At 34.7% G+C, this 27,025-nt stretch overlaps 3 protein-coding genes across 4 annotated transcripts in view; 1 reads left to right on the forward strand and 2 right to left on the reverse strand.

The window, feature by feature from the left end:
- Positions 1-7,225: 7,225 nt before the first annotated feature.
- On the forward strand, positions 7,226-12,016 carry LOC125809175 (DNA repair protein recA homolog 1, chloroplastic). The gene is made up of 13 exons (XM_049488835.1): positions 7,226-7,580; positions 7,677-7,768; positions 7,971-8,046; positions 8,393-8,455; positions 8,768-8,897; positions 9,023-9,108; positions 9,197-9,322; positions 9,622-9,726; positions 9,817-9,873; positions 10,300-10,362; positions 10,436-10,512; positions 10,989-11,061; positions 11,492-12,016. Exons 1-13 carry the CDS (start codon positions 7,377-7,379, stop codon positions 11,597-11,599), a joined length of 1,260 nt encoding a protein of 419 aa, XP_049344792.1. The 5' UTR covers positions 7,226-7,376; the 3' UTR covers positions 11,600-12,016.
- Positions 12,017-12,243: 227 nt separating this feature from the next.
- The window catches only part of LOC125809295 (photosystem II 10 kDa polypeptide, chloroplastic), a 204,526-nt gene continuing 189,744 nt past the window's right edge, over positions 12,244-27,025 (reverse strand). The window contains exons 2-6 of the mRNA XM_049488955.1: positions 13,881-14,044; positions 13,026-13,084; positions 12,781-12,836; positions 12,633-12,685; positions 12,244-12,500 (exon numbers count right to left, since the gene is read on the reverse strand). Coding sequence (XP_049344912.1) covers positions 12,406-12,500; positions 12,633-12,685; positions 12,781-12,836; positions 13,026-13,084; positions 13,881-14,034 — 417 coding nt within the window. The 5' untranslated portion in view covers positions 14,035-14,044 and the 3' untranslated portion in view covers positions 12,244-12,405. The remainder of the gene's footprint in view (positions 12,501-12,632; positions 12,686-12,780; positions 12,837-13,025; positions 13,085-13,880; positions 14,045-27,025) is intronic.
- Positions 16,366-25,283, reverse strand: LOC125809020 (uncharacterized). 2 transcript variants are annotated; one of them, XM_049488698.1, is made up of 8 exons: positions 25,124-25,283; positions 23,628-24,141; positions 23,171-23,318; positions 22,536-22,646; positions 20,430-21,483; positions 18,402-18,611; positions 17,470-17,539; positions 16,366-16,586 (listed from the first exon to the last, which is right to left on the reverse strand). In XM_049488698.1, exons 1-8 carry the CDS (start codon positions 25,259-25,261, stop codon positions 16,414-16,416), a joined length of 2,418 nt encoding a protein of 805 aa, XP_049344655.1. In that variant the 5' UTR covers positions 25,262-25,283; the 3' UTR covers positions 16,366-16,413. The 2 variants fall into 2 exon arrangements, with proteins under 2 accessions (XP_049344655.1, XP_049344663.1); XM_049488706.1 differs by lacking the exon at positions 17,470-17,539 and having other exon boundaries at positions 16,406-16,586.

Here is a 27,025-nt window from a genome sequence, read left to right on the forward strand (position 1 = left end):
AAAATTCGCGTCAAGAAAATAATTATCAAGATTGAAGAACATCGGGACAATTGCATTTATTTATAAATTTTAAATGATTACTCTTATTTATTTAATCTTACTTATAATTATATTATTCCTTAATCAAATATAAATTAAATGTTTGACTTAAAATTCTTATTTATTTAATCTTACTTATAATTATATTATTCCTTAATCAAATATAAATTAAATGTTTGACTTAAAATGAGTATGAGAGAATGTATTTTTAATTTTAATTATGAAAACAACGTTATAAGTTTACTTAATTTTATAAAAATGGAAAATAAATTTATTTATTATATCTAATAAAATAGTATAAATCTCAATAGGCTTTCAAACAAAACAAAGTTGTCATTTATTTAGAAAATTAAATGAAAATAGGGGAAAACGCTGTTATAGGGAGTCGAACCAGCCACCCAGCACTTATATTGTGAATTCTTGAACCCCCTTTACCACTGAACCAAGCCCTTAGCTTATGTTCAAAGGGGTTTATCACTTGGTATATACATATAAATCGAAAAATTGATCCTATATATACCGTGGAATTTTTCCAACGAAGTAGATCAGATCCTGGTCACGTCCCGCCACTTCACAGTCAAATTTGGCATCCGGATATGGGCGGAAGAGTCTAGAGTTGTGGAGAGGTTTATAGAGAACTCTAGAAGCCCCTAAACACTTTCAAGAAGGCCCTAGAATAATTTAGAAGATGTCTTAGAAAACTTTGGAAAACCCTAGAATGTGTAGAGAATTCTAGAAAATGGACCAAAGTGTAAATAGTTTAGGGACTTGTAAAGTAATTTTAAATTACACTTTAGTCCCTAGGTGGTAGTATAAATAGAGGTGTCACTCATTTGAAAGGCATCATCCAAGCTTGAAGCAAGCAATCTTCCAAGCAATATAAAACCTTCTTCCAAAACTCTCTAAGTCTTTATTTGCATTCTCTTAGCGATCTTTAGCATAAAGGGCTTACTTGAGCTTACAAGATCTTGAAAGATTAGTGAGTAAGTTTTCAAGTGCCGCACGGAGCTTTAGTAAGACTCTAAGTCCGTGACACCACTCCCTAAAAACGAAAAATGTTTAACATTGTATTAACTAACCAAAATATGTAGACCCGCTCCGCGCTATTGCCATGCATAGGTAAAACTCAACAGCTACACTTACTCCATAGACATTGAACTGACTAAAGCTAGGCCTCCATTTGTGAAAATCCATTGTAATTCCATCACTTCTTTTTATAATCCTTGAGATCGGCAACTTCCGTCTCAAGTTTTGCAGTCTTCTTAGCTATTTCCTCAAAAAATTCAGAGTAATCCCAACTTTTTTTCAATGCTCTTGGAGATCGGCTATTTCAGTCTCCATTTTTTCAGTCCTCTTATGGTCTCGCATTTTCTTAAGTATTGCAAAAGCAATGACTCCCTGATATGAAAAAAAAACACTTTTAAACATTTTGAAATCAATTAAACTTCCTTACCATATAATACTTAATTACCCCAGGGGCGAATTTATGTATAAATTTTGGGTCACCGAAATTCGTGGTCATCCGACTAAACTCGATATATTACTTCTATAATTATTAAAGAATGTATTAAATTAAAACTTGTGAAACCCGTTCTCAAGATGGCTAGATGGTTCACTGGTACGACTGCAAGATTTCAACACAGGTTTGACCCCAAGCAGCCCCAATTTGCTTCAATTTATTTTTATTAACTAAAAACACGTTTTTCATTAAAAAAAAAAACTAAATTCTGAAAGTTCTAAAAGTCAAAGACTTCAAAAGTTTCTTTCCCACCCACTTTTCAAGTTCCAACAATATATTTCTTCTCTCTTCAAATTTGTTTTTTATTTTCCACACAAATAAGAAGCTTCAAGTTTCCAACTTCAAGTCAAGAATTTAGAGAAATCATCATTGTCAAAGTTTAAGGTAATTTTAATTTATGATCTCTTTTTAATAAACAAGCTAACAAGATAAAAATAATAATAATAATAATATATATATATATATATATATATCACTTTAATTTTAGGGTTTCCATATAAAAAAATCTTGTCATTACTTATAATAGAAAATCATCAATAGCTAAAGAATTAATTATCTCTAACTTACATATTTTGCGGATGTAACTTGTAAAGAATGTGTTTCATATTATATTACTCCTTCCGTTTCACAAAAAGTGATCTGGTTTGACTTGACACAAAGTTTTAGAAAATAAAGAAGACTTTTGAATCTTGTGTCATAAATTAAAGTTATGTCAAATGTACTAAATTGCCCTTCAATCTTGTGGCTTTAAACATGTCACGTGGAAAGCTGAAATTAAAATGTTACCAAAAAAGGAAAGAGGTCATTCTTTTTGAAATATACTAAAAAGGAAAGGAGGCCATTCTTTTTAAACGGAGGGAGTATTAATTTTGAAGGGTGTGATTCTTTTTTTTTAATGTGAAAGGGGTGTGATTCCCTGATTTTTTTAATATGAAAGGAGTGTGATTTCCTTATTTTTTTAAATGTGAAAGGGTGTGATTCCTCTTCTTTCATGAATATATGATTTCGAATGCAAAAGAGGCATAAGTCCTCTTTTTATTATGAATGTGTGATTTTCTTATTGTTAAATGTGAAAGGGATGTGATTCCTCTATTTTAGTTAGATTTGCAAGGATTGTGATTCCTCTATTTTATTTGAACTTGCAAGGGTGTGATTCTCTTTTTTTTTTTATTGTGAAAGATATGTGATTCTCTTATTTTATTTTAAATTTGCTAGTTAAATTTGTGACTACGTTGAATAGTTATTTGAATTTGTAGGAACATTTATCCTTGAATATCTAAATGGATAAATTTTTTATTAAGCAACCACGTTCTAGTAGCGGTCCATCTATTAGTTCACATACAGCTCCAGAAGCTCAAAGAAAGACAATTAATTACACCTTCTTCTTCAAATGTTGATTGTATTCTTGGGGTTGGATCTCTCAAACGGGATCCCGGAGAAAACCCATCTTTGAATATGATTCTAATATTCGAAATGTTGTGATGAGACATTATATTTTGATGAGGCTTAATAACCAAAACTTCGTGTATATCCTAAAACAACATTTGGGACTAGGAATCAACATTTTAATCCTAAGTGGTTTAATGCTCCAAATTATGCTTGGTTGGAATATAACATAAATGATGATGCTATATTTTGTTTATGTTGTTATCTCTTCAAGAATGAATTTGAAAGTCGTGGTAATGCGGGAAAATCATTTACATAAGATGATTTTAAGAATTGAAACTATGGTCCAAAAAGAATTCGATTGCATGTTGGTGAGGTGAATAGTATTCATAACAAATGTTGAATAGGATGCTTAATTTTGCGAATCAACGTCAATCAATTCACTCTTCTCTTCACAAGCAAAGTGAAGAAACAAAAAGTGATTATCGAATTCGTTTAAATGTCTCAATCGATGTGGAAAGGTTTCTCCTAAGAAATGGATTGTCATTTCGTGGTCATGATGAGAGTGAAAATTCTGATTACAAAGGTTTTTTTCTTGAACTTTTGAAATTTCATAGGGTTAATCGTCCGGATGTGGAAAAGGTGATATTACAATATGCTCCAAAAAATGATATGATGATTTGTTCAATAATTCAAAAAGAGATTGTGGATGCTTGTACTAAATAAACAATTAAATCTATCATCAAAGACTTGGATGGTGATTATTTTGGAATATTAGTTGATAAGTCAAAGGACATTTCACATAAAGAGCAAATGACACTAGTTTTACAATATGTTAACAAAAACGGAGAGTTTATAGAAAGCTTTTTGGGTATTGTTCATGTGGGTGATACATCTGCAAGATTATTGCAAAAAGTAATTTACTCTTTACTTTTGGATCACTCGTTATGCCTATCAAGACTCTGGTGGACTAGGTTATGATGGAGCTAGTAATATGCAAGGAGAAAAAAATGGCCTAAAGTCTTTGATTTTACAAGATGCTCCGTCTACATATTATATTCATTGCTTTGCTCATCAATTGCAATTGAAACTTGTGGCTCTTTCTAAAAAACATTCGGATGTGAAAGATTTCTTTTATGTTGTCACTAATGTTTTGAATACTATTGGGACATCTTTTAAACGCAGGGGCTTACTTCGACAACACCAAGTTGAGAAGTTGGAGGAATTGCTTAAATCTGGAGAAATTCTTACCGAACAAGGATTAAATCAAGAACGTGGCCTTCAACGACTGGGTGATACTCGTTGGGGATCCCATTTCAAGACCTTGGAAAATTTCATGATTATATTTTCTTCAATTGCTAATGTGCTATGAAAGAAGATACTCCACATGATCTTGATAAACTTGCGGCAGGTAACCTTTTAGATAAAATTCAAGAATTTGTATTTATCTTTGTGTTGCATTTGATGTTCAAGATGTAGCTTCTTACAAATGAATTGAACAAAGCTTTACCAAAGAAAGATCAAGATATTGTCAATGTTATGGGATTGCTTAATCTTTCAAAGAGAAGATTACAAACAATGAGAAAGAGTGATTTGGATTCTTTGATGGATGAGGTTTTTACATTTTGTGGTAAACATGATATTTTGGTTCCCGAAATGATTGAAGACTATCCAAGATTGAAGCGTAAGAAGTCCAAAATTTCATATTTACATTACTTTCGTGTGGAAGTGTTTTATGCAGTTATTGATTTGCAACTTCAGAAGCTCTATAATCGTTTTGATGTTCTGACTAGTGACTTACTCCTTGGTATGGTTAGTTTGAATCCGGTAATTGATTCATTTGCTAATTTTAGTAAGAGCAGAATAATGAAGTTGGCCGAATATTATAAAAGTGAGTTTGGTGATAATGAACTTCGAGATCTTAGTTATCAGCTTGATAGTTTCATTGTCTATGCTCGAGAGTGTGATTGCAAGTTTCTCAACTTGAAGGGGATTAAAGATCTTGCTACAATGATGGCACAAACAAAATTGGATCAAACTTGTTCTCTTGTTTATTTGCTTGTAAAGTTGGCTTTGATTTTGCTTGTTGCTACGGCACGTGTGGAAAGAGCATTCTCCTCAATGAACCTCATCAAAAATGATCTACGTAATAGCATTGGTGAAGAAATTTTGAATGGTTGTTTAGTTTGTAAGATAGAGCGGAAGATATTTGAAAATGTAAGTAATGATGCTATTATAGATCGTTTTCAAAATATGAAGTCTCGTCGAGTACAATTGTAAACTAATGATATTTTTTGTGGTAATGTAAATTTTATGCATTGCTCGCTTAGTTATTGTTATTATAAATTTTTTGATCTTATCTTTAAAGCAATGGTGCATCCGTTTTCTTGAAATTCTGGATTCGTCTCTGCTTACCCCATATAAATTTTTTGATCTTATCTTTAAAGCAATGGTGCATCTGATTTTTTATTGTTGTTTCTACAGGGAAGGTATTATATAATCCCCAAATGAAAGGAACTAATTACCAAACGCCCATAATAATCGGATGAAAACAACATTTTTTCTTGATGTCCTAGTAGGCAACATGTTTCTTTTCAAACTTTAACGATTCTCATTTAGTTTCTTTGAAGCTTTCTCAAAGGTAAGTATTTAAAAGTACAATTTTTCTTTTACCCTTGTTGGTCCTACTTAATCTTAAATATAATACTCTAATACATTTATGAGGAGAGAGAAAAGTGAGTCTACTTTTGAAGGGGCAATTTGGTAAACATTTCAAAGTCTTCATTTATTTCTTAAACTTCGTGCCCGGTCAAATGTTGCCACATAAAATGGGACGGAGGAAGTATATATTTAGAAAATTTCACTAAATTTGTACAAACATTAAATTCATACTCTAGTTACTAGACGACTAGAGATTGTTATCTTAAAATTCACAACTCATAAAGTTCAAATCTTAAATCCGTCTCAATTAACCATATGTCATCTATGACATTATTAGTGTTACGGTATATATAATATTGATATTTGGCACTTTTAGGTAATTCAAACATATGATTTTTGGATTTTTCTAGTTTCTTTCCTAATTCATTCTCGATATGTTGTTGAGATTAGGTTGATTCACTTGCATATTTCAAAGTCAAACTCCCGTGTGCTCCAAGATATGACGCTTGACATTTGAAAGGTATATACATAAACACGCAGACAGAACATATATTATAATTATGTCATATGTAGAAGCTTGAGTATATCTTATGAGACCAAAATGGCAACCACAAAATATATTTTTAAGTAACTTAGGATATATATGTGAATATTTAAACAATTACATTTCTCTAGCTAAGATACGAAAAGAAAAAAAAGAGTTCCGTTTTGATATTGTTGGAATTCGAAGATGTAGGTAGCATGACTGAAATAATCTTTTATTATAATTTTAAGAAACTTATAAGAGGAGGTATCATGAATGGAAATAATCTTTTTAGAATTACTTCACTGATCATGGTCTATTTCAATATATATATTATTGGAGTGTGAACTGCTTATGCCAACGTTATTATATAAATTACATAAATCCCATAGTTTTACTATGAAATTACAATCTATCCCTAATAAGTTTCTAATTACATTAATCCCTTAAAAATTTAAAAAACCGAATACAATAATTGAAGCTCGGATACATTAAATACTGTCTCGGATACATTAAAAACTAGTTCGGATACATAATATGTAGCTCGGATACATTAAATATTGGCTCAGATACATTAATATGTAGCTCGGATACATTAAATACTAGCTCAGATACATTAATATGCAACTCAGATACATTTAAGAAATAAGGGATTTTGGAGATTTTTAAAAGTAATAGGTGATAATGAAAATAAGTGAAACAAAAGGTGTGTATTTCTGTAATTTGTCCATATTGAGTTTTGTCCGAATTGTTCTCAACTTAAAAAAAAGTTATTTCTCAATTACATTTCAAATGATGAATAAATATTAGTAACAAACAAATTGAAAAACTATCCATATGCTAAAAAACCTTACTTTAAAGAGTGGTTATCTGTTTAATTACACTGTAAATGTAAATGATGACTAAATATTAACAAGTGATACATGCACGATGGACTCCCAGAATGGGCTAGCTAAGCTTCAATAGTGCTGGGCTTCAGTCTGCAAGATACTTGAACACACACGTTAGTTGGGCTTTAAGAATAGGCCCATGTGTAAGGCTTTAAGAATAGGTCCACGTTTACGTTTTGGGCTTCAAAATAGAAAAAAAATATCTAAACAACGTCGACAATGGCGCCATGGAACTCCGACGACAGCATAGCCTAAGCTCCTTCTTCAGCAAGGAGAACTGAGCTTAAGTATAGCAATATTTTCCAATCCGCTTGAACTTTGTAGTCAAAGAGAACGGAGCTTTAAGCTAGAAACTTTAATGGAGTTAACTTTCCCAGTGAAAGCTCAGTTTTTTGGCTCCAAAATTGGTTACAAATCCCAAAGCTACTCAACTTCAGTAAAATTCTATCAGAAAGTATCTCGTCCTCAATTTCCAGCACGTGGAATTAGGGTTCGTTCGGAATTTGACCATAAAATCAATGGCGCTTTCTCTCCTGATTCTGACGCTCGGTTTCTCGACCGGGTATCTCTTTCTCTCTCTACGTGTGTGTATTTATATTTCTGTATGTTGCTTTACTGAAGATTTCCATGGGACTGACTTCCCTAACTCCTGCTTCAGCAAAAAGCATTGGATGCTGCAATGAACGATATAAACAGCTCGTTTGGCAAAGGAAGCGTTACTAGATTGGGTAGTGCTGGCGGAGCTCTGGTGTATGCAATTTTTTCCTGAATTCAAAAAAAGTTATATTAACTTCCTGCACAGAAAACATATGAACAAACATGAAATGTTTTGGGGAAAAGAAGAAGAAAATGAAAAAGGAGAAAAATATTCTGCACAAAATTTTGATCCTAGTTAGACTACAAAGTTTTATATCAGTTTTACAAGCATTTGTGTATCTGCTTCTTTATGCAGTGAAACTTTTCCGAGTGGCTGCTTGACGCTAGACTTTGCTTTAGGTGGTGGCATTCCCAAAGGCAGAATTGTTGAGGTGTAAATTTTTCTACTTTTATCATTTATATTTTCAGTATGCGTTAGTTATTACTGGTTATTCACCATCTATTTGGTTTCAAATGCTTGGCTGCTTGGTTATTACTACTAATTGTTGGTTTTGATTACACATCAGTGAAGTAATCCTACATGAAGATGCATAGAACAGTTATAGTGACCAGTTGATAGAGTGATTTTGTTAGAAAACTATTTCATTGATAGGCTGGGGTATTTGATTCTGATGTTTGTCTACATCCTGAACTTCTCATCTGATATGAGCATGTGGAATATTAACAAGGTTGCTGCAATTTGTTGTCTAATTGCTTTCCTCATATTTTTCTTTACAGATATATGGGCCTGAAAGTAGTGGAAAGACTACCTTAGCTCTCCATGCTATTGCAGAAGTACAGGTGCAGTATGTGTTTGGTTTATTCTACCCATCAGTTTGGAACTTCTACAGGCATGGGGCTGCACTTGGAAGGGAGGGGGCAGTTGATCATTTTGATGAAAAAGGAAGTCATATGCTTATATCTATAGATGAAGTGGAAAGAAAATAATGGACAATTTGGAAGTCTAGAAAGCAAACTTAGAATCCTTCCAGTGTCCATTGGAACTTTATTATTGTGACCAATAAACTGAAACCACTTGCCTTAGGTTTATTACTAAAAAATGTTCTCATGTAAAGTGAGACAGATTATAAAATGTTAAATTTTGTTATGCAGAAGCTAGGAGGCAATGCAATGCTTGTTGATGCTGAGCATGCTTTTGATCCTGCATACTCCAAAGCACTTGGAGTAGATGTAGAGAATTTGATTGTCTGCCAGCCTGATAATGGAGAGATGGCTCTAGAAAGTAACACTTTACCCTTGATTACACCATTAGAAATGATTTTTCATTTTTTGCGCTAGCAACCTTGTCAGTGATCATGGTGGTCTTACTAGAGTTTGTACTGTCAACCAAACTTTTGGCTGTCTCAGTCGCAGACCGGATGTGTAGATCAGGTGCTGTAGATCTCATTTGCATTGATTCAGTCTCAGCCCTTACTCCACGCGCTGAAATTGAGGTAAGCCAACATTTTAATTTTCTGAAAAAATTAGAAAGTTAAATTGTTCCCACCAGTTCCTGATTTCCTGGTCTCTTATTTTGTGCAGGGAGAAATTGGGATGCAGCAAATGGGTTTACAAGCGCGCCTGATGAGTCAAGCTTTACGTAAAATGTCAGGCAATGCTTCCAAAGCTGGATGTACTCTTATATTCCTCAATCAGATAAGATACAAGGTATTCTTGACTTAGAAATTGCAGTGTACTCTTTTCAAGTACTGAAACGGCAGCCCGGTGCATAAAGCATCCTGCGTTCACTAGGGTCCAGGTAATGGGACAGCCTACCCTAATGTAAGCATTAGTGGCTGATTCCGTGTAGAACCCGTGAGCTATAGGTCACAGATGATGGATAATCTTGTCAACGGAAACTTGTCATTCTTGCTTCCATTGTGATTAACTTCATAAACTAGCATAATTCTCATCGTAACTTGTGGTTTTACTTGATGAATGAAAGTAATTACTATGTTTCGAATCAGATTGGTGTTTATTACGGAAATCCTGAGGTCACAAGTGGAGGGATTGCCTTGAAGTTTTTCGCCTCCGTTCGACTTGAAATCCGTTCTACAGGGAAGATAAAATCTGTGAGTGCAGAACTGCTCAGTCGGCTATTAGATTTTTTATTTTCACTCATTTAAGTCTCTTTATGAAAAAATTGTTACTCTTCCCTTCAGGCAAAAGGAGATGAGGAAGTGGGCATTAAGGTCCGAGTGAGAGTTCAAAAGAGTAAGGTAAAACTGCTTCATGTCATAATTATTCAATGTGGTGGCATCAGTATTATGTTTGTGGAATGGAAAACATATGATAATGGTTCAGTTATACAAGTGTTCAGTGCTTAAAACTATAAAGCTGACATTTGCATAATAAAGGTTATCATGGTTATTGGATTTCCTGCACTAGAAGCATGGTGATTCCATTGTATGATTATTGTAAATTGGTGTATATTGTTGAAGACTTTATGTAGCTACATTAGTGGTGCATCCACTCAGAGGTCTCTTTTAGCGAATACCTCTATTTATTTTTAAATCTCTTTTAGCAAATACAGGAACATGAAAGAAATTGCCAGTATACATTATACATCTGGTCTTTTACTGTTTGCATCTTCTTGCTGATTATGGTGCCAACATGCTAATTGGTCTTGCTCTTTTCCTTCTTAGGTTTCTAGACCATACAAGCAAGCAGAGTTTGAAATTATGTTTGGAGAAGGAGTGAGCAAGCTGGTTTGTGGCATTTTTATCTTTCTTTTCCTTAGTGTTTGGCTCAAATTCTGTTCCTGAAATTGACTTTTTGCAGGGTTGTGTATTAGATTGTGCTGAACTGATTGAGGTGGTGGCTAAGAAAGGTTCATGGTATAACTACGGAGAGCATCGGTTAGTACATTTTGCAGTTTTCCCTATAATATAGGGACTCCCAAGAAGCTTACTAAACTTTTAATTTATGAAACTCCATATCCCAACAGAAATATTTGCATATTTTTGTCATGACCACTCAAGATTCTGGGAATTTTCCACATGCTGTACTAGAAATGTCAGAGCTTATACTCAAATGAAAAGAAAACAGCTTAGGAGAATTGATAGACCTCATACTTTATGTGGTTGCTGATGGAAATAATTTAAAGTAGTAAGAATAAGCAAGAAATTGACTTTCAATGTGATTGAAAACTGTCTGAGCAACTGATTATTGTTGCAGAACCTAAGATTAATCAAAGATTTGTCTTATACTTCAGTGAGCTGAGTCTTGCAAGGTTCATTACCAATATTATGTGACTCAGCACTGTTTATTGATGTTTTACTATATTACTTATCTTGTGTGAGTCAGTCACTGATTCTTGATACTTTTAATGAAGGCTGGGACAGGGACGAGAGAAAGCATTGCAATATTTGAGAGAAAATCCTCTTCTCTCTGAAGAAATAGAAAAGGTATATGCCCTCCTTTTTAGGTGCATTTTGTAAGGGTTTTAGTTGTCATATTGTGTAAGATACAAGTTCAATATCTAAACATAACCTGGGAGGTTTAAATGGATAAATAACCTGATGATAAAAGAGAACTAATAACCAAACAATATCCTACGTTTATTTGCATATTTGGTATGTTCGTTAGCTGATTTGTTCTGGTGTCTTGAGGTTGTAGGCTGTTGTTTTAGATGGAAAACAGATGGAAACTACGACCATTTATGTGGTCATAGTTTTTGAGCGACAGCAATTGTATTTATGTGGTCATAGTACCCATACACGAAGATAATATTTTTATATATCGTAGTTATTAGCTTAACATATTGAGAGGTTTCTTGTACACTGTTAATCAATATTTTGGAGGCGGAGAGATGACATTATCTATCTGCCTGAGCAGATGGTTCGGTCATCAGTGCTAGAGACAACGGGGTTTTTAGGCTCTTCTTCATTGAAACATCCACTGCCGCAGCTTCTAGAGGAAGATGCACTTCAAGAGATGCAATAACATGAATCAGAGTTCTGCTTCGACTGATTATGACAACAGAGCATTTCTCAACCAGCATTGACATCCATCTGAATTCTTCATTAGAAATGAGCAAAATCGAAGCGTCACTGCCAGATTTGCTTTGTATGAGACCATTTCTGTACACTACAGATTCTTGAAGAAAGATGTATATTCTTTGCGTGAAGAGGGAGATTCATACGTCCTTCATTGCTTGACTGGTTGCCTGTTGGGCAAACAGGAGAACTTGTATTTGGACGTCTTAGGCGACTAGGTATTCGTTTAGCCAAAACTGAAGAATTCGAGTTAAGGTGGTGAAAAGGAGTGTTAGCTCTTTGCTGCATATTTTGTCTTTGTTTTTGTTGTACTGTTAGCCAAAATTTTGATGATCTTTGCCAGAGGCAAATGAAGATTTTTGCTTGTAACATTTGCATTGGAAGTACCATCTAGTGTTGCGTTGGTATTATTATCCCATTAGCTCTATGCATTAAGAAATCTACTAAATATTTGTCTGTGAACTTATATATTATTGTTGTATTAATTTGAGATCGTTGCAGGAACCTTACACTTCAAATCTTGGATTACCCTATAACTGTGTGGAGTCTCATGGAAGGCAATCAATCAGGACTAAACTTAAAGATTTAAGATTATAAGAACCTAAAACAGGAACATTAGGTGTAATATTATCCACAGTAAAATCACAGCAATTACATATTAATCAAGATGCCAGGAAATATTTTGAAGTATTTTTGAAAAGATTACATGATGCGATCTGGAATACAACTTAAAATAGTACAAAACAAGAATATCTACTGTGCCAAAGCACTTGTGTTGTAGACAAGGAGAGCACCTCCTGCAAGAATGCCAACCAAGGTCACGGCCCATATGGCTAAGCCAGTAGTACCTGCAATTATATTACATGTGTGAATCATGATCTAGAGTCGGTAGATTCAAAATGAGTACGACTTTATTATTAACGTTGTTGTGTATATACATAGTTCGAGTTAACAAAGGAAGTTCGAGTAAATAGTCATACCTCCAACATAGACATCACCACTTGGAGACCACTCATCTGTGTTGTAGATGGGACTGCATTTTCAAAATCACACAAAGTATTAGATTATTTGTTTCATTTTCTATTAGTGAAGCATTACATTAAACAAATTAAGAAGTTTTTAACTAACCTGTATCCATCAACATTAGCTCCATATTTGTCAACATATTGGTACACACCCTTTCCCTAAACATCACCATGTTTTGCTCATATATTAGAAAAGTCATAAATTAAAATATACACACTTATAAACTACAGAAAAGCAATTGCTATATACTACATTCTTTTATTTTGAAAAAAATATTTGAAATGTTATATTACTACTAATTAATGATAATTATTATATATATATCAAAGGTAGAAGCAGAAACAAACCTTGGGCTTCCTGCCTGAGGCATCAACGCCATCTCTCAAGGCCATGCTTCCATTAATTCCTAGTAACAAAGCCCACTTCATAATCAGCAGGTAGTATTAATTTTGCATTACAATATTTTATCTCTGGTTTTTTTTCAAATATATAGACATAATTTGTATTAGGATAGATTGTCTACATCACATCTCTTAGGCTGCGGCCCTTTCTTGAATCCTACTAATATGGGATGCTTTGTATACCGAACTGCTTTCACCAAAGAGTTGAGAGAACAAGGATTAATTATCTTAATTTCCTCTCTACTTAGCAGATATTCATACCCTTGTGTTAACGTATTGTCTTATATTAGCCCTTGACCCTGACATAGCTCTAACTTGAAGTATATTAGACTAGCAAGGTAATTAATTTTAAACTATATTCAAAGTCGCTAAGGTAAATTTGAACTTTTTTACTTAAGTATTCTGACACCTGAAATCCTCTCAATCTAAACTAGAGCTCAAATTAACATCAAGGACAAATACGAGACGGTTCGCTAACAAGCGTATAAATATAGCCCCAAAATACACCAGATGATACAATTAAGTCATGTCATTACATACATGAGTAAATATGCACCTTTTCCCAAGAGTTCGACGAATATATACATCGACAACATAAAATATTTCATATACTATTTATAAGCTAAGGTCACGACTTAAAAGCTAAATCACAAGGAATTATAATAGTAAACATGGACATGTTAAATTACCTATCAAGACAAATAAAACTACACTAATAATGTAAATATTGTAATATTGTTTGTGTATGTAAGTTAGACTCTAATTCAATTAAATAAGTGGCAAGAATAGAAAATTACATACCATAGGGTTTGTCAGTCTTAAGCTTCTTGACACCACTAGCCACAACTTTGAAGGAAGAAGAAGATCTAGCAAGTGATGGAAGCCCTTTCACTGATGTTTTCTCCAAAGTGAAAGCTGGCTTTAGGCTCAATGAGCTCATTACTGTGCTTGCCATTTTCTCCTATACCTTTTTTCTTCTTTTGCTCTCACTACTTAGTATGAATTATTTATTTTCACTTTGCATGGTCCCTTGATAATAATATTAGTGATGACTTGCAATTTGTGATTTACAAGTTGACACGTGGCACCCCTTCTGTGGATTGCTTCTAGATAATATTATTACCAACATTATCAATATATAGCATTCTTACTACAAATTATTTTCCTTTGCCTTATCTTAGTTTTGTGCACTTGGAGTTCATTCATTGGTTTTCTTTGATTATTAAGGGACCCAAGAGATTGACTTGTTTCTTATACATTTTTGTTATTTTCCTTTCTATTTACTAAGTCCACTCGTGCAAGGAAGAGGAGGACAAAAAGAAAAAACTGATTGGTTCCTCTATGGGTTGTTGGCTGTTGGAGACCAGAATAAATTATGAGGGGTTAGCTCATATCCTAACTTAAGTTAGCTCATGAGAAAAAGAATTATCCGAGATCATATAGAAAGAGCACAACTCATTCAGTCAATCAATGTGAAAACAGAATTACAAGGCCAAAAACATTAAGAAACGCGGCCTATCAATGGATCTAGCTCTAATATCGTGTAAAATTATAGTCCTTGAACCTAAATCATCTTCAAAAGCTAAAGAGCACAACTCAATTCTCTTTTCCAAAAATGGAACTTAACAATTTTGAACTAAGTATTGAGTTCATTTCACCTAGCTGGTTAACGAGTTCACCATTGCCACAAGAAAGACGAATCAAATCCAAAGATTAAATTCCTCCTTATTTCTCTCTACTTTTGGTGTTTAAACTGTATTTACCTTCCGATACTGCTAACACTGAAAGCATATAGTTCTAAGCAACATGAAAACTCCATGTTCGATTCGAACATCCAGCATAACACTTGTTAACCAGAATGCTAAGTTAAGCACGGGCAATACTGGCAACACATATAGGTGCTCAATAGACATCATTTCAATAAACTAGAGTTGATTTCAAGGCACCATTATGTATTTGGCCCTGATAAATGTTCAAAGCACTGATACGGTTGCAACCAAGTAATATTCTAAAACAACAATTTTTGCTTCTGGACAGTACTAATACAGTACTATGGTATGATAGCCATTAATAGGATTCAAAAATATTGGTGTTGATGTTTCTTTGCCACATTAAATCTAATGGGTGTGGTCTGTCATAGTCTGTAATTGGGTAATCATTTGAAATGCAGCTGACTCCTGTGCTTCAGAGGGGGGCTGGAATGCAGATCACTCTCGCAAGAATGTAGAAATCCAACCCTATTTACAGTAACTCCAGTATGAAATCCACCTATGAGAAAATGAACTCCAAGGATTAGTTGAATCGGGAATTTTTAAGGAATGGGTACCATTAAATGTAATAAAATTAGATTCCATCAGGTTGTGAGCAATTTATCATGGGAAAATTGTGATTCAGACAACAAATAGATATTATTAGCTTGTCCAACAGATGAACACAACCCCCCCCCCCCCCCCCCCCAATATGCATTATGTTCAGTAGCACAGACATCAGTGGATAGAAACAACAAAAAAACTTGGGAATTCACCAGAAAAACAATTGAAGAAAATTACAACGGGGAAGGAAATGTCAAGGGTTTCCTGTTAAAAGGTGGTGTTCTTTTAGCAGCAATGCACAATAAAAAAACGAAGGACATTCAAGTGTTTTGAGGCAATATGGATCACTGTGGGAAATAGTACGAAGACAGATTTCTGGGCTGCTCAAGGACCCAAGGTATTGCTCACTTTGGCAACTCTGGACCACCGAAAGGCTTTTGCATTCCTCTAGGGTAATAACCCAAAAGGCACCTCAACAGTTGAATCCTTATATGACCCCTAACTTTCCCCTCCCATTATGATGTGAAATTTGCCTAATGTAAGTTTCACAATGAACCCCCTTTCGGGCCTAACAACCAGCTTCTGTGGGCTGTTACACCATCTTTTATGAGAAAAGAAAAAATTGCATCAATGTAAAATACCGTACCAGCAACTGTTGCTGACACACTATATGATGGAAACACTTTATACAAGTCCAGCCAAAAAAAAAAAATATATTTAGTGGGGGGAAATGACAATAAAGTAAATGCTTCGTAAGAATTAAGATACTGAACAGAAAATTAAAGTATGTGAGCAATCATAACAGAGAATATATAGTCCCATGCAGGAAAGGCTGACAATATTGTATGAAAAACACAAGCATTTCCAAGGATCATTCAACAAAGGAACAAATTATCAGACATACTGCCTGACCAAGAGCACAAGACATCATAATATATATGGAGAGGATCAAGACAAACACTGATAAAAGAGGACATAAAATTTAAGTAAGTTCTGATGCCAAAACATGCCTGACATGCACATCATGGAGTGTGTACAGCTTTGGACAATTTCCTTCCGCTCATTGGTTGAATCAAGCCAAACTCTTCGTGATGTTGATTGCTGTCTTCTTGGATAGAAGCTCTATCCTTCAAGCACATTTCATCACAGAAGGCCAGTACCGTATCTATTTTTAGAGCCAAACTATCTTTGCCACCTACAAGGCATTAAAATAAACATGAGCACATTGACCTGCAGTAATTTAGTTCAAGTTCATGATACAGCAGTTCAAGACTCCAAGAAACTACCAAAACTTGATGAAGAATCAAGACCACCACAAGGAAACTTAGCCACCTGATACTATCTCGGTCTCAACCACGCTGCTCCCCTTCACCTCCTAACCACCCTCCAACACAAAGAAGAAAGAATAGGAAGCAAGAGAAAGGAAACCATCATGAAAACAGTCTAGCTATGATGAATCTCCTAAAAGGTTGAATTTGTTAGGACATTTCCACTACACATCACGTCAGCTTGGAAAAAAATGGGTCTAAAAGGAGATACGAAGGCTGCAGATACCCAGAGTCAGAAACAAATGTATCAAGAATTTGTGTGTTTGGACTAATAGTTGTACTCTTGATAGGATGGATAAGTATGTGGGGGTGCTTCTTTGCTCCATTTCCTAGAGACTTGCTGGATTTTTGGTTTTCTTTGATGGATAGAATTCCTCTTTCCGTTGTAGATGATGGAAGTGGATTTTTTAAACTTATTAGGGGAAAATATGTATTATTTGGAGCGAGTGGTGTAGTTTAGGTCCTGTAGTCTTTTCTGTACCATCTTGATACCATTTTTAATAAATATCCTTACTTGCAAAAACAAAAAAAAAAAGGAGATACAGAGGCAACTAAGTTGGGAGGGAAACTTAGTTCATTCACATTATATTTCTTTAAGGAGAATCAAACAAGAGAGGGGGAGGAAAAACAAACAACAAGCAGAAGATTTTTTTTTTGATCCATACAGTACCAAGCCATGTGAAAAGAGTAATGCTAGCACAAACAACTGAAACAAAACGAAGCTACTAAAGCCTCAGATAGAAATCATACCATCTAAGATTCTCTCAATACTTTTATCACATGAAGCAATTTCATCTCCAAGTTTAAGCTGTTGATCATACTGCCAAGAAATGAATGCAAATATTACTGAGAACCAAATATAAAGTGTAGGCTCCAGTGATCAGATTAAAAAAGTTACTCCACAGAATTTCAATATTGGAAATGAGAAAACTAATAGTAAATTAGTTCTTAAAGCATAAGAGACAGAAAAAGGAAAAACCCACAAGACTTTTGACCCATTAAAGGTGCATAACTAAGGGCCATAATAAATTACTGACTACATTTTGAAGGATGAAATGCTTGATACATTGACACAAGTTTTAAGTGGTCAGGTTTGGAAAATATACATCATAGTCTTCGTCTTAAAACAGTCCAACTTAAGGAACTAAGGGTGAACGTAGTTTCTAATTTTGGATTAAACAAAAGTCAGATGAAAAAACAATGAATTAAGATAGATTAAAATACTTAAGAAGATCGAAGGGAAACGGAGAAACAAATGTGGCCTTATAAGTAATATATGGCCACTTTTGTTTCTCCGTTTTCCTTCGATCTTCTTAAGTATATTTTAATCTATCTTATTTCATTGTTTTTTCATTTGACTTTTGTTTAATCCAAAATTAGAAACTAAGTTCACACTCAGTTCCTGGACGAATTAGAATCAACTTATGATGTACTAGATTCCTTATGAGGAGATTAAGGACTAGGAGCTCATTTTTTTGCTCATCTGGATGTAAATATGGGGGACCACACACCCTTTGTGTAGTTTATTATTAATACACAAAAATGTTACCAGTTCCAAAAAAAAAAATCCAAACGAAGATTCTCAAAAAAGAGTATGTGTGGTCAAGTGTCTTGTCATTTGCTTAGTGCTATTAGTATGTCTTGACCACATGTACTCTACTTCATACCAAACGTAAAATTACCAGTTTCTGTCGTTTTTGAAGAAGAACTTCAAGCGAACTTTTTGTCAAAGCCTCCTCTTTTGAAGCCAAAACAGTTTGTAAATCGCCTATATCTGTAGATTCATGCTTGCAAGGAACAAGTCGAGTATGTGCCACAGAAATCCCATTTCGATTGGGTGAGATAGTGGAAAGGTTGTCTTTATCAGCCTTCACCTCATCAGCTCTTTCTGCCTGCAAATAAGGTTTGGTATCAATTATGACAACAAATGAAGAATGCAGACCCCTCTTCCCATCTCCAGGAAAAAAATTGGAAAAGATAAGGACATATATCAACTTAAGTTGGCACCCAAGGGAGTCACCTAGTGGGCAATTAAGTTGGAGGAGAACCTAGGTTACAGGTCCAATTCCCATAGCAGAGGCAAAAAACACTAAGTGATTTCTTCTCATCTGCCCAAGCCTTGGTGGGTAAAATTACCAAGTACTTGTGTCAAGGTGCGCCCAACTTGGCCTAGACACCACTATCATCAAAAAAAAGGGCAGCAGTTGTATGTCCTTTCCCAAAGAATATACTATAACCTCCACCACAGAATTCCTAAACCTAGATATCCAATCTAGTTCATCCAATCTTTTTGACTTCTTTATTTTTTTTCAAAAAGGCAAAGTTCATTATTTCTGCCTACTCACATTAAAACCACGATATTTTTCCCTTATCAACTTCTTGTAGTATCTCTTTTACAAGCTACCATTTCATCTATTATCTCAACTCTAAAGCATAATTTCATAAAGCTCAATATAGTAACATGAGGATACTTTTTTTCTTTTATGTCCATGCTAGTTAAGCATTGTAACAACATGAGAAGGGAAAGATTCACTGGCAATGTGGAACACAATCACAAAGATAGCGACACAGGTTTCATATATTGCATGGATTAAGAAGAAAAGATAGGCTTAAATTGGAAATAACACCACTTCAACAGAAGTAAAATAAAATATAAGATAGAAAAGAACCAACTTTTACCGACAACCAGCCGGTTGAGATACCTATCGGCCACAAATAAATTGCATAGTGAGCTGAAATCCTGAAGTGGCACCTCCAACTTTTTTTATAAACAATATACTGAAAATCACGTACTATTTATTTGACTAAACAAAAGCTAAGAAAGCATTTGATTTGTATTATTCGAAGTAAATTGACTTCATTTGCCTAAGCTAGACATTAACATACTCTGAACCTAAAACCCTACACATGGTTACATTATATTGCTCAGAATGCAACCCCACCAAGATCCTTTAAAGCAAGAGAAAATGTGAAGGCCTATACATTCATTTCCAAATATCATTTTGAAGTGCAAATTAACATGTTAGCTAGGGCAAATTAGTTTGTTGGCACATTCATTTTTATATAATGTAATAATGATTGCTAATACCCATAATAGGGAAGTGTTCAAACACTATTGACACCAATGGGATTATACACTTTAATGTATGATAATTTGAAGGGGAAGAGGTCGGAAAATGAAGCATTACAAAGACTAGTTACTTCTATTTGATAAGATCATCAAGTTTTGCTTATAAGCAAAATAACAATTACAACAACTAGATCAAGGTATCAAGTGGATGTCTCCCTTGTACAAGGCTTGAGGAAGACACATTAAAAGAAATAATGTGTATCATCCAAAACCTCTGCTATAATAATTAGCAGTATTACTACTTCTTATTAATGTCATGCCATTATGCTTATTAGTGTCACTACTACTAAATCTATCACTAAGAACTGCAATTCAAGGATGGATTAATGTCTGTTGTTTGGACCCGCAAAGCATACACAAATGCAGAAACTTTTGGGAAAAGAAGAGAAGAGGTCTATTAAAATAAAATTCTGCTATTTCTAGATGAAATTTCTTTCGTTTGAAATATTGATCATTAACTCATCCCAAGTGGGCAATTTCATGAATGCTCTTTAAAAGAGAAAGGGAGGATTAGTAAAAACAAACAAGACTAATGCATCGTAAATCAATAAATTTTACTACATTAACTGAAATTGTCTACCTTGCCAATTATACCACTTCCAATGATTTCTCCACCACTCTCCCTCGTCCTCTTTTTCTGCTGATGATAAACTTTTTTGATGAGCTCACAATCCTTGCTGTTATTTCCATTTTTGGAGAAGGGAATACATGCATCAATTTCCATCCTCTGAGGCCTAGTAGGAGAACTAGAAAAGTGATGACCATCATTAGTTTTCACCTCCAAAGTTTCAAGATGAGCACCAGCTAACTCCATATCATTATAATCATTGATTTCACAGCCTTTGGTGGACTTCACCAGCTCCTCAGTTTTCTCTTCTGGTGTCCTTGGGTGATTGATGATAGCATGCAGTTCTTTTACAGTTGAATCCTCATAGTCTCTGCTATTTTCATGTTGTACCTTGTTACTTGTATCATTTAAACATTTCAAGTTGACATTAGTTAGCTTATTACCACTGAGATCTACAATTCCTGTATTTTTAATTGAACCATCGCTTCCTGCTTCTTCACTTTTCCATATATTATCGGGGCCACCTACCGCAGTTGCTTCTTGACCAACAGTAGAATGGCCAACTTTTTCATGGCAACCATCACCGTGTTTTGCCTCTGAAATTTCAAGGTTTATACTATCTGACTTGGTTCCAATTAAAGCTTCATAACTTTCATCAGGCGTCTTTCCTTCAATCTTTTTAACCTTCTCCTCAACGCCCTGGTTTCCATTACTAGCACTTGTCTTTTTGGCTTTACCACTAAATCTCCCATGGGTCCTCACTGTTTCGTGGTGATGATGCAGACCATTTTCCTTCCCAAAATCTTTCTGGTCCCCTGTTTTCCTTTCACACCCACTGTCGGCAACAACTTCTGCACCAAAAGCGTCTGCAGGGTTGACCTTTCTGTCATACACATCATTGGCCACATTACTGCAAGCACTTTCTGAACCTATAGCAGTCATGATGCTTACATTGCCCGAGTTTTGATCAACCAATGAGATTCTGCTCTCAGAAATTTCTTTTTTACAATTGCCTGTTATATCCTCATGGCTTCTGGTATTTGAGCCCTCCAAACCAAAAACCTCCCTGCATCAATTCCAGTCATATAACATCTTATATCACAACCCAACAATTGGAACACACAAGAACCTGCAGTACAGTAAAATATACATATGCATACATCTTAACTTGGCTCCCCCCTCCCCCTCCGCCATCTTAACTCAATGGATATACATATTTTGATCAGGTCTATGCACATACATACAGTATATACAGTATAAGCTCCCAGCATAAACAGAGCTAAAGAGGACTAAATCTTTCACTATAATGCATCATTCAACTGAAAATAGCTCAATCTTGCAAGTAAGTTTGTTATGTACAATTAAGTATATTACCTTAAAAGAAATTTGATGATGAATTAGTACCAACTTACCTAAGTAAATCAGTTGTTTCTAATTCTCAAAAATAAAGTTCTTTACATCCCTAGGGCTTCTAGTGGTAAGAGTGCAGCTTGTGATGTGTGGTTAGGCGCACGTCATGGGTTCAACCCCTTCCACAGACAATATTTAAGTGGAGAAGGGCAGAGTTGTTATCTACCAAGTTTCAAACCCAGCACCACTAGCCAGGCATTTCTCAGTTATCAAAAAAAGCTCTCTAAATAAAGGTGGGTATGATGTTCTTTTAGCACCATATTCACAACTAATTTCCTTATATTTTCCTTACGGTAAAAGTCTTGTTCAATGATTTGTTAGGACTAATGGAATCAAGCAAAAGAACAAAACATAAGTTACTCATATGTTGGCATTTGTCAATTTGATCACACAAAGTTGTTAAGCAACATGTAGAATGGTGCAAGAACAGCTAGGCCCAACCCTCAAGTTCAATTTCAGTATACATGTATCAACTTGAAGAACAAAAACCAAGAATAAGAACTGCATCATAAAGGTTAATATAGTAGTATCCAAATGTACTCAAGCTTCAGAAGGAATGAATGATGTAACTGAAAGTCTTCTATATACCAAGGAACTAAGCAAATATGGCTGAGACAGAAAGACATGTTAAGCCAGGCAGCAATGACTATAAAAGCAAAATCTATTGACAGCTCACCACAAATAAAGGCCAATTGAAATTGAAGGTACCTCAGGAAAAAGGTTGCTATGATATTGGCATAGGGAAGCAGATGAAAGTACTCAACTACTTCTGTAGCAGACCAACTACCAGAACTCCTTTTCACCAATGGACCCTGTAAGCTACTCAGATAAACACTTGTCACTTTTCATTTTTCTAGTAGCAAAAGGTACCAGAATACATGAATTAATGCTATTAACAAATCATACAAGCAATTATGTATATTTACTTTACGTAGTGAATAATTAGATATTGTTCTTTGACTAAGTTTATCAATGTTAGACTCATAACAACACAGAACGAAACTATAATCTTCAAACTCAGCATATTTAACGCCATAAACCTACTTTGAGTTGCTCTCAAAGTTATACAAATGAGTCTTTGTTTAAAAAAAAAAAAAGTTATACAAATGAATCATTCTGCTGACTAGCAAGATTGTGTCAAAGAAAGTACTAATATTGATGAACTCGAGAAACTATTATATCATTTCTTCACACAAAGGTAGCAGTATCATCAAACAAATGTGCTATTCTAACATTAGAGATACAAGAGTTCTTGTTGAAATAGCCCATCTCTTACACTACCCTTGATTAAAAAAAACAAAAGGTATTTTCTACCCAAAGCAGCTAACATGACAAGAACTAACCTCTCAATAATCTCCTTAACAGAAATTAGAATGTCTTGATTGATTGATCGGGTACTTTGCATAATGTAAAAGCAAGACGCTGTCTTTTCTTTTGTGAGTGAATATACCACATGCTTCTCCAAAGTCACAAGGTCAGTCTTAGAAATACCTGCTCCACATGAAGCAAAGTATCATACATAATAAAATGCTCTCTAAATCAGGACACACCTGTAACTCAAGCAGTTCATTTTATAAACCGGAACAGAAAGATCCAACTGCCTAGGTCAATGTTCTGTTAATCAATTCTTTCTCTGCCCAGGCATGAGAAACTCTAATTAAGAGGCTTGTTGCTAGCAAAGGCATTCAAAGAACTTAGAAATCAACTTATGACTGTCTGGTTAATATAGAGCTGATTAGGCACAAATTACTTTTGCCGATCTAGAAATATATTACAAATATAATTCTGAAATTCACGTACCAGTTGCATCCTTGACAGCCAAAAATGCAAGTTGCTGAAAGCCAGAGTCATCATCTTTTTGATCTACTGTCACTGGTCTCATACTGGTTTGCCTCTTTCTTCTCTCCACCGTACCTTCTATTTCAGCAGTGGGAAGCTCAAGACATTTTTCTATGAGAGACCAGACCCCTTCAGTAACAGAACAATAATTCAGAAAACAAGTTTCTTTCTTAGAGTCTAGTAATAAGACAGAAACTTTGGAAATTAGCCATTTGTTGATAGCTGGAACATCTTTTGAGGCATCCAAAGCGCAAGATATGTTGCACGCATCTTGGATTGCTTTTTCAGTCACCGAGAGATCATTGTTCATGTCCTTGGAGGAAGTTAGATCTGATTGGTTCATGAACTTCATATATGACATCAAAGCCGGTTTCAGAGTCATGGCCAACTTGCAAAATGATTCAAATTCTAAATATTGTGCCTGCGGATCTTCCTTCCTCTGGTAGTAGTTGTAAAGTAACACAACAGCATGCAACTGAAGAGGGAAAAAAGGAACAAGGAAAAGAATTCAAAAGTTAGCTGGAGATCTTATTGGAAACACTTACAATTTTTTATAAAGTTGCCAAAGCTGATCCATACTTCAATTTTATGAAAAGTTACATGGAATATACCAAGACTACAGGGGGGCTACTAGAATGTTGGAACAGTGCTGGAGGATTTGCAAGACAGAAAAAGAGGAGGCAAATAGTTCCTCTGTGTGTGTGTGTGTGGTGACTGTGTGGAAGGAGAGAAACCGAAGATGCGTTGATGATAACTACAACCCTATATAGAAGATCAAGATGAATTATTTGTTTTTGTTTCACTTTTGGTGTAAACAATTATTGAATGATGTTGAACACTTGAAAGGTACTACAGGGTGGGGAAAATCATTTTTCCTTCTTTGGTGGTCCTTATTAATGACCGTCGATCAAAATTTAAATGATTTAAATTTTACAATTCAACAATAATAAAAAACAAAATGATCAAGAAAATAAGATAATAATTTTTATTATTATTATGTCTAATATTTTCCATGCATAGCGCGGGTACCATACTAGTTTACAATAAAGAGCATGACATTGAATGTCTGTACCTTCAACTGAAATAATAGATATATTATATATAGAGATAGAGTTCAAGTCGTATGAATTAATCTTCTCCATTCCAAGAATTTTTCTAAATCGCATTCAACTGGACTAACTTTATATCAGGTTGATAAGAATTGAGAAACAAGATGGAAGTCTGTTCTCGTTATTCAAACACACTGCTACTGTAACTTATCCTCAGAAGTCTTAAACTAACTAGAAGGAATATTTGAAAGGAATAACAAGTTAATAAATGAAGAAAATAAACTGAAATCGGGCATGCTTTCTTTTTCAAATGTCAAGGGTCAAAGATCATATCAAAAAGAACACCACGCAATGAGTATACAAGGTAAAGAGAGAACCCGCAAAGGGTGAGAAGAAACCAAAGAAGACCTGTTTGGCTACAGACTGCTGCTGAGAAAGAGTGGGAGGTTCCTTAAAGGCAGACGATTTCAAAGGCAACCGAGGACCAACTAAGTATTCCAGCAATGCATTCACCACTTCTTCTGTAGAAACCAACTCCGGTTCCATAATAAAGCTTTGCCCAGCAAAGAAAGCTAATAAAAATAAAGAACCAAAATCAGACACTTCACAATGTGAGTTGCTTCATGGTTTTGCTATTGCACAGTTGTAAAGAGGAATGTAAAACCAAGGTTTCCACACAAAATGCAGAATCATGTTGGAGGGACAGAAAGGCTAGCGAAAGTAAATACAGAATCACTACAACAAGCTCATTGCCTATCTACTACAGCATAAAATATTACGGTAGCTAGAGCAAAATCTCTAGAAAGGAGCAGCTTATTGGGACCACCAAAAAACTAGCGGAATCACTACAATAAGCCCATTGCCAATCAACTAAAGTACTATAAAAGTAATTACCTAGAGGAAAGGCTCTATAAATGAGCAGCTCATTGGGACCACCAAAACACTCAACACTTTAACCTATATGGGCACATTCAATATGACCCCTTTTGGAAGGATTCGACTGGGTACAAAAAAATTCTCTCCTCGCTAAAGGGCGAGCAGGTCAGAGTGCTTTGGGATTTTACAATTTTGAATCTACTTAATGAAAAAACCACAAAAACAAAGTTCTCCACACATATGTCATAGACCCATCATGCAATCAAAGCAAATAAAACTAGTGGTGGTATAGAAGTAGAAAATGAAACACTAGACTCATGAACTTCTCCCCTTTAACTTATTTGGGCAGGTTTAATGCTGCCCTTTTTGGCCTTGAGCAATCCTATTCTGGCTGAGTCCCACATGTTCACGGGATGGGAATTTACTCTCCTTAATTATATCACCTGGAGCAATCCTCCTCCCCACATTAACTAGTTTTTAATTGAGTTAGGGCCAAGATTGCTTCAGGGTTTTACAATTCTGAATCTACTTATGAAAACCCACAAATACAAAGTTCTCAAACACAAATGCTACAGATCCAATAGATAATCATGCAACAAAAAAAAAAAAAAAACTAGTACTAGCAAAAAGTAGAAAAATGAAACCAGAACAAACATCCAGTTGCATACAAATTTCAAGGTACAGAAAACCTTTCACTTAAGAGATGAACAATAACAAACAAAGTTCTCCACACAGAATCATGCAACAAAAACAAAAAAAAATAATCAGTTTCCATACAAAACTCAAGGTACAAAAACCTTCTGCTGAAGAGACTAGCAACAATCGCAAAGGGAAGCTTGACCTTCTAGTTCTAGCAGCAGTTTTCGTTGAAACCCTTGGTTTGATTAAACTGTAGAACTACAGAATAATCAGATTTTCTGCATATTTTTGCAGTTCATGCATCCTATTTAGCGTTTAACTTTTTTTGCTTAAAATACCATATTAAATTCGTAAGTCCCGTTTGGACATGTTATCCCTATGAAAGAGGAAAACAGTACAAAATGGACTCAATCTAATATATTTATTTTGATTGGATCCACAGCCCAAATTATTTATGTGACTGTCTCTTGTTCTATTCATTGAACCACTACTCATATCATCGTTGTGTATATATATATATACCTCTAATGGTATTCATATACTCTGAGGTATCAAGTAGTAATTGAGTTATCTTTTCACTTAAACACGGCCTCTTCTTCGTTGATGCCATTAGGTATATATATATACTAGTGATATCAAGAAATTAATTGAGTAGTGTTTTGATAGTATCAAACAGTAAACGTGATTAGTAGTAAAAAACATAGAGGTATGAAAGTAAGGAATAGTCACGGTAAATAGTTTCCCTTTTTTTCAGTACAAGTGCTCTTTTTCCTATATGAAATTAAGTTGAAAAAT

Source organism: Solanum verrucosum, unplaced genomic scaffold (assembly GCF_900185275.1).
Source record: "Solanum verrucosum unplaced genomic scaffold, falcon-dt-bn FXZP01000277.1, whole genome shotgun sequence".
Lineage (NCBI taxonomy): Eukaryota > Viridiplantae > Streptophyta > Magnoliopsida > Solanales > Solanaceae > Solanum > Solanum verrucosum.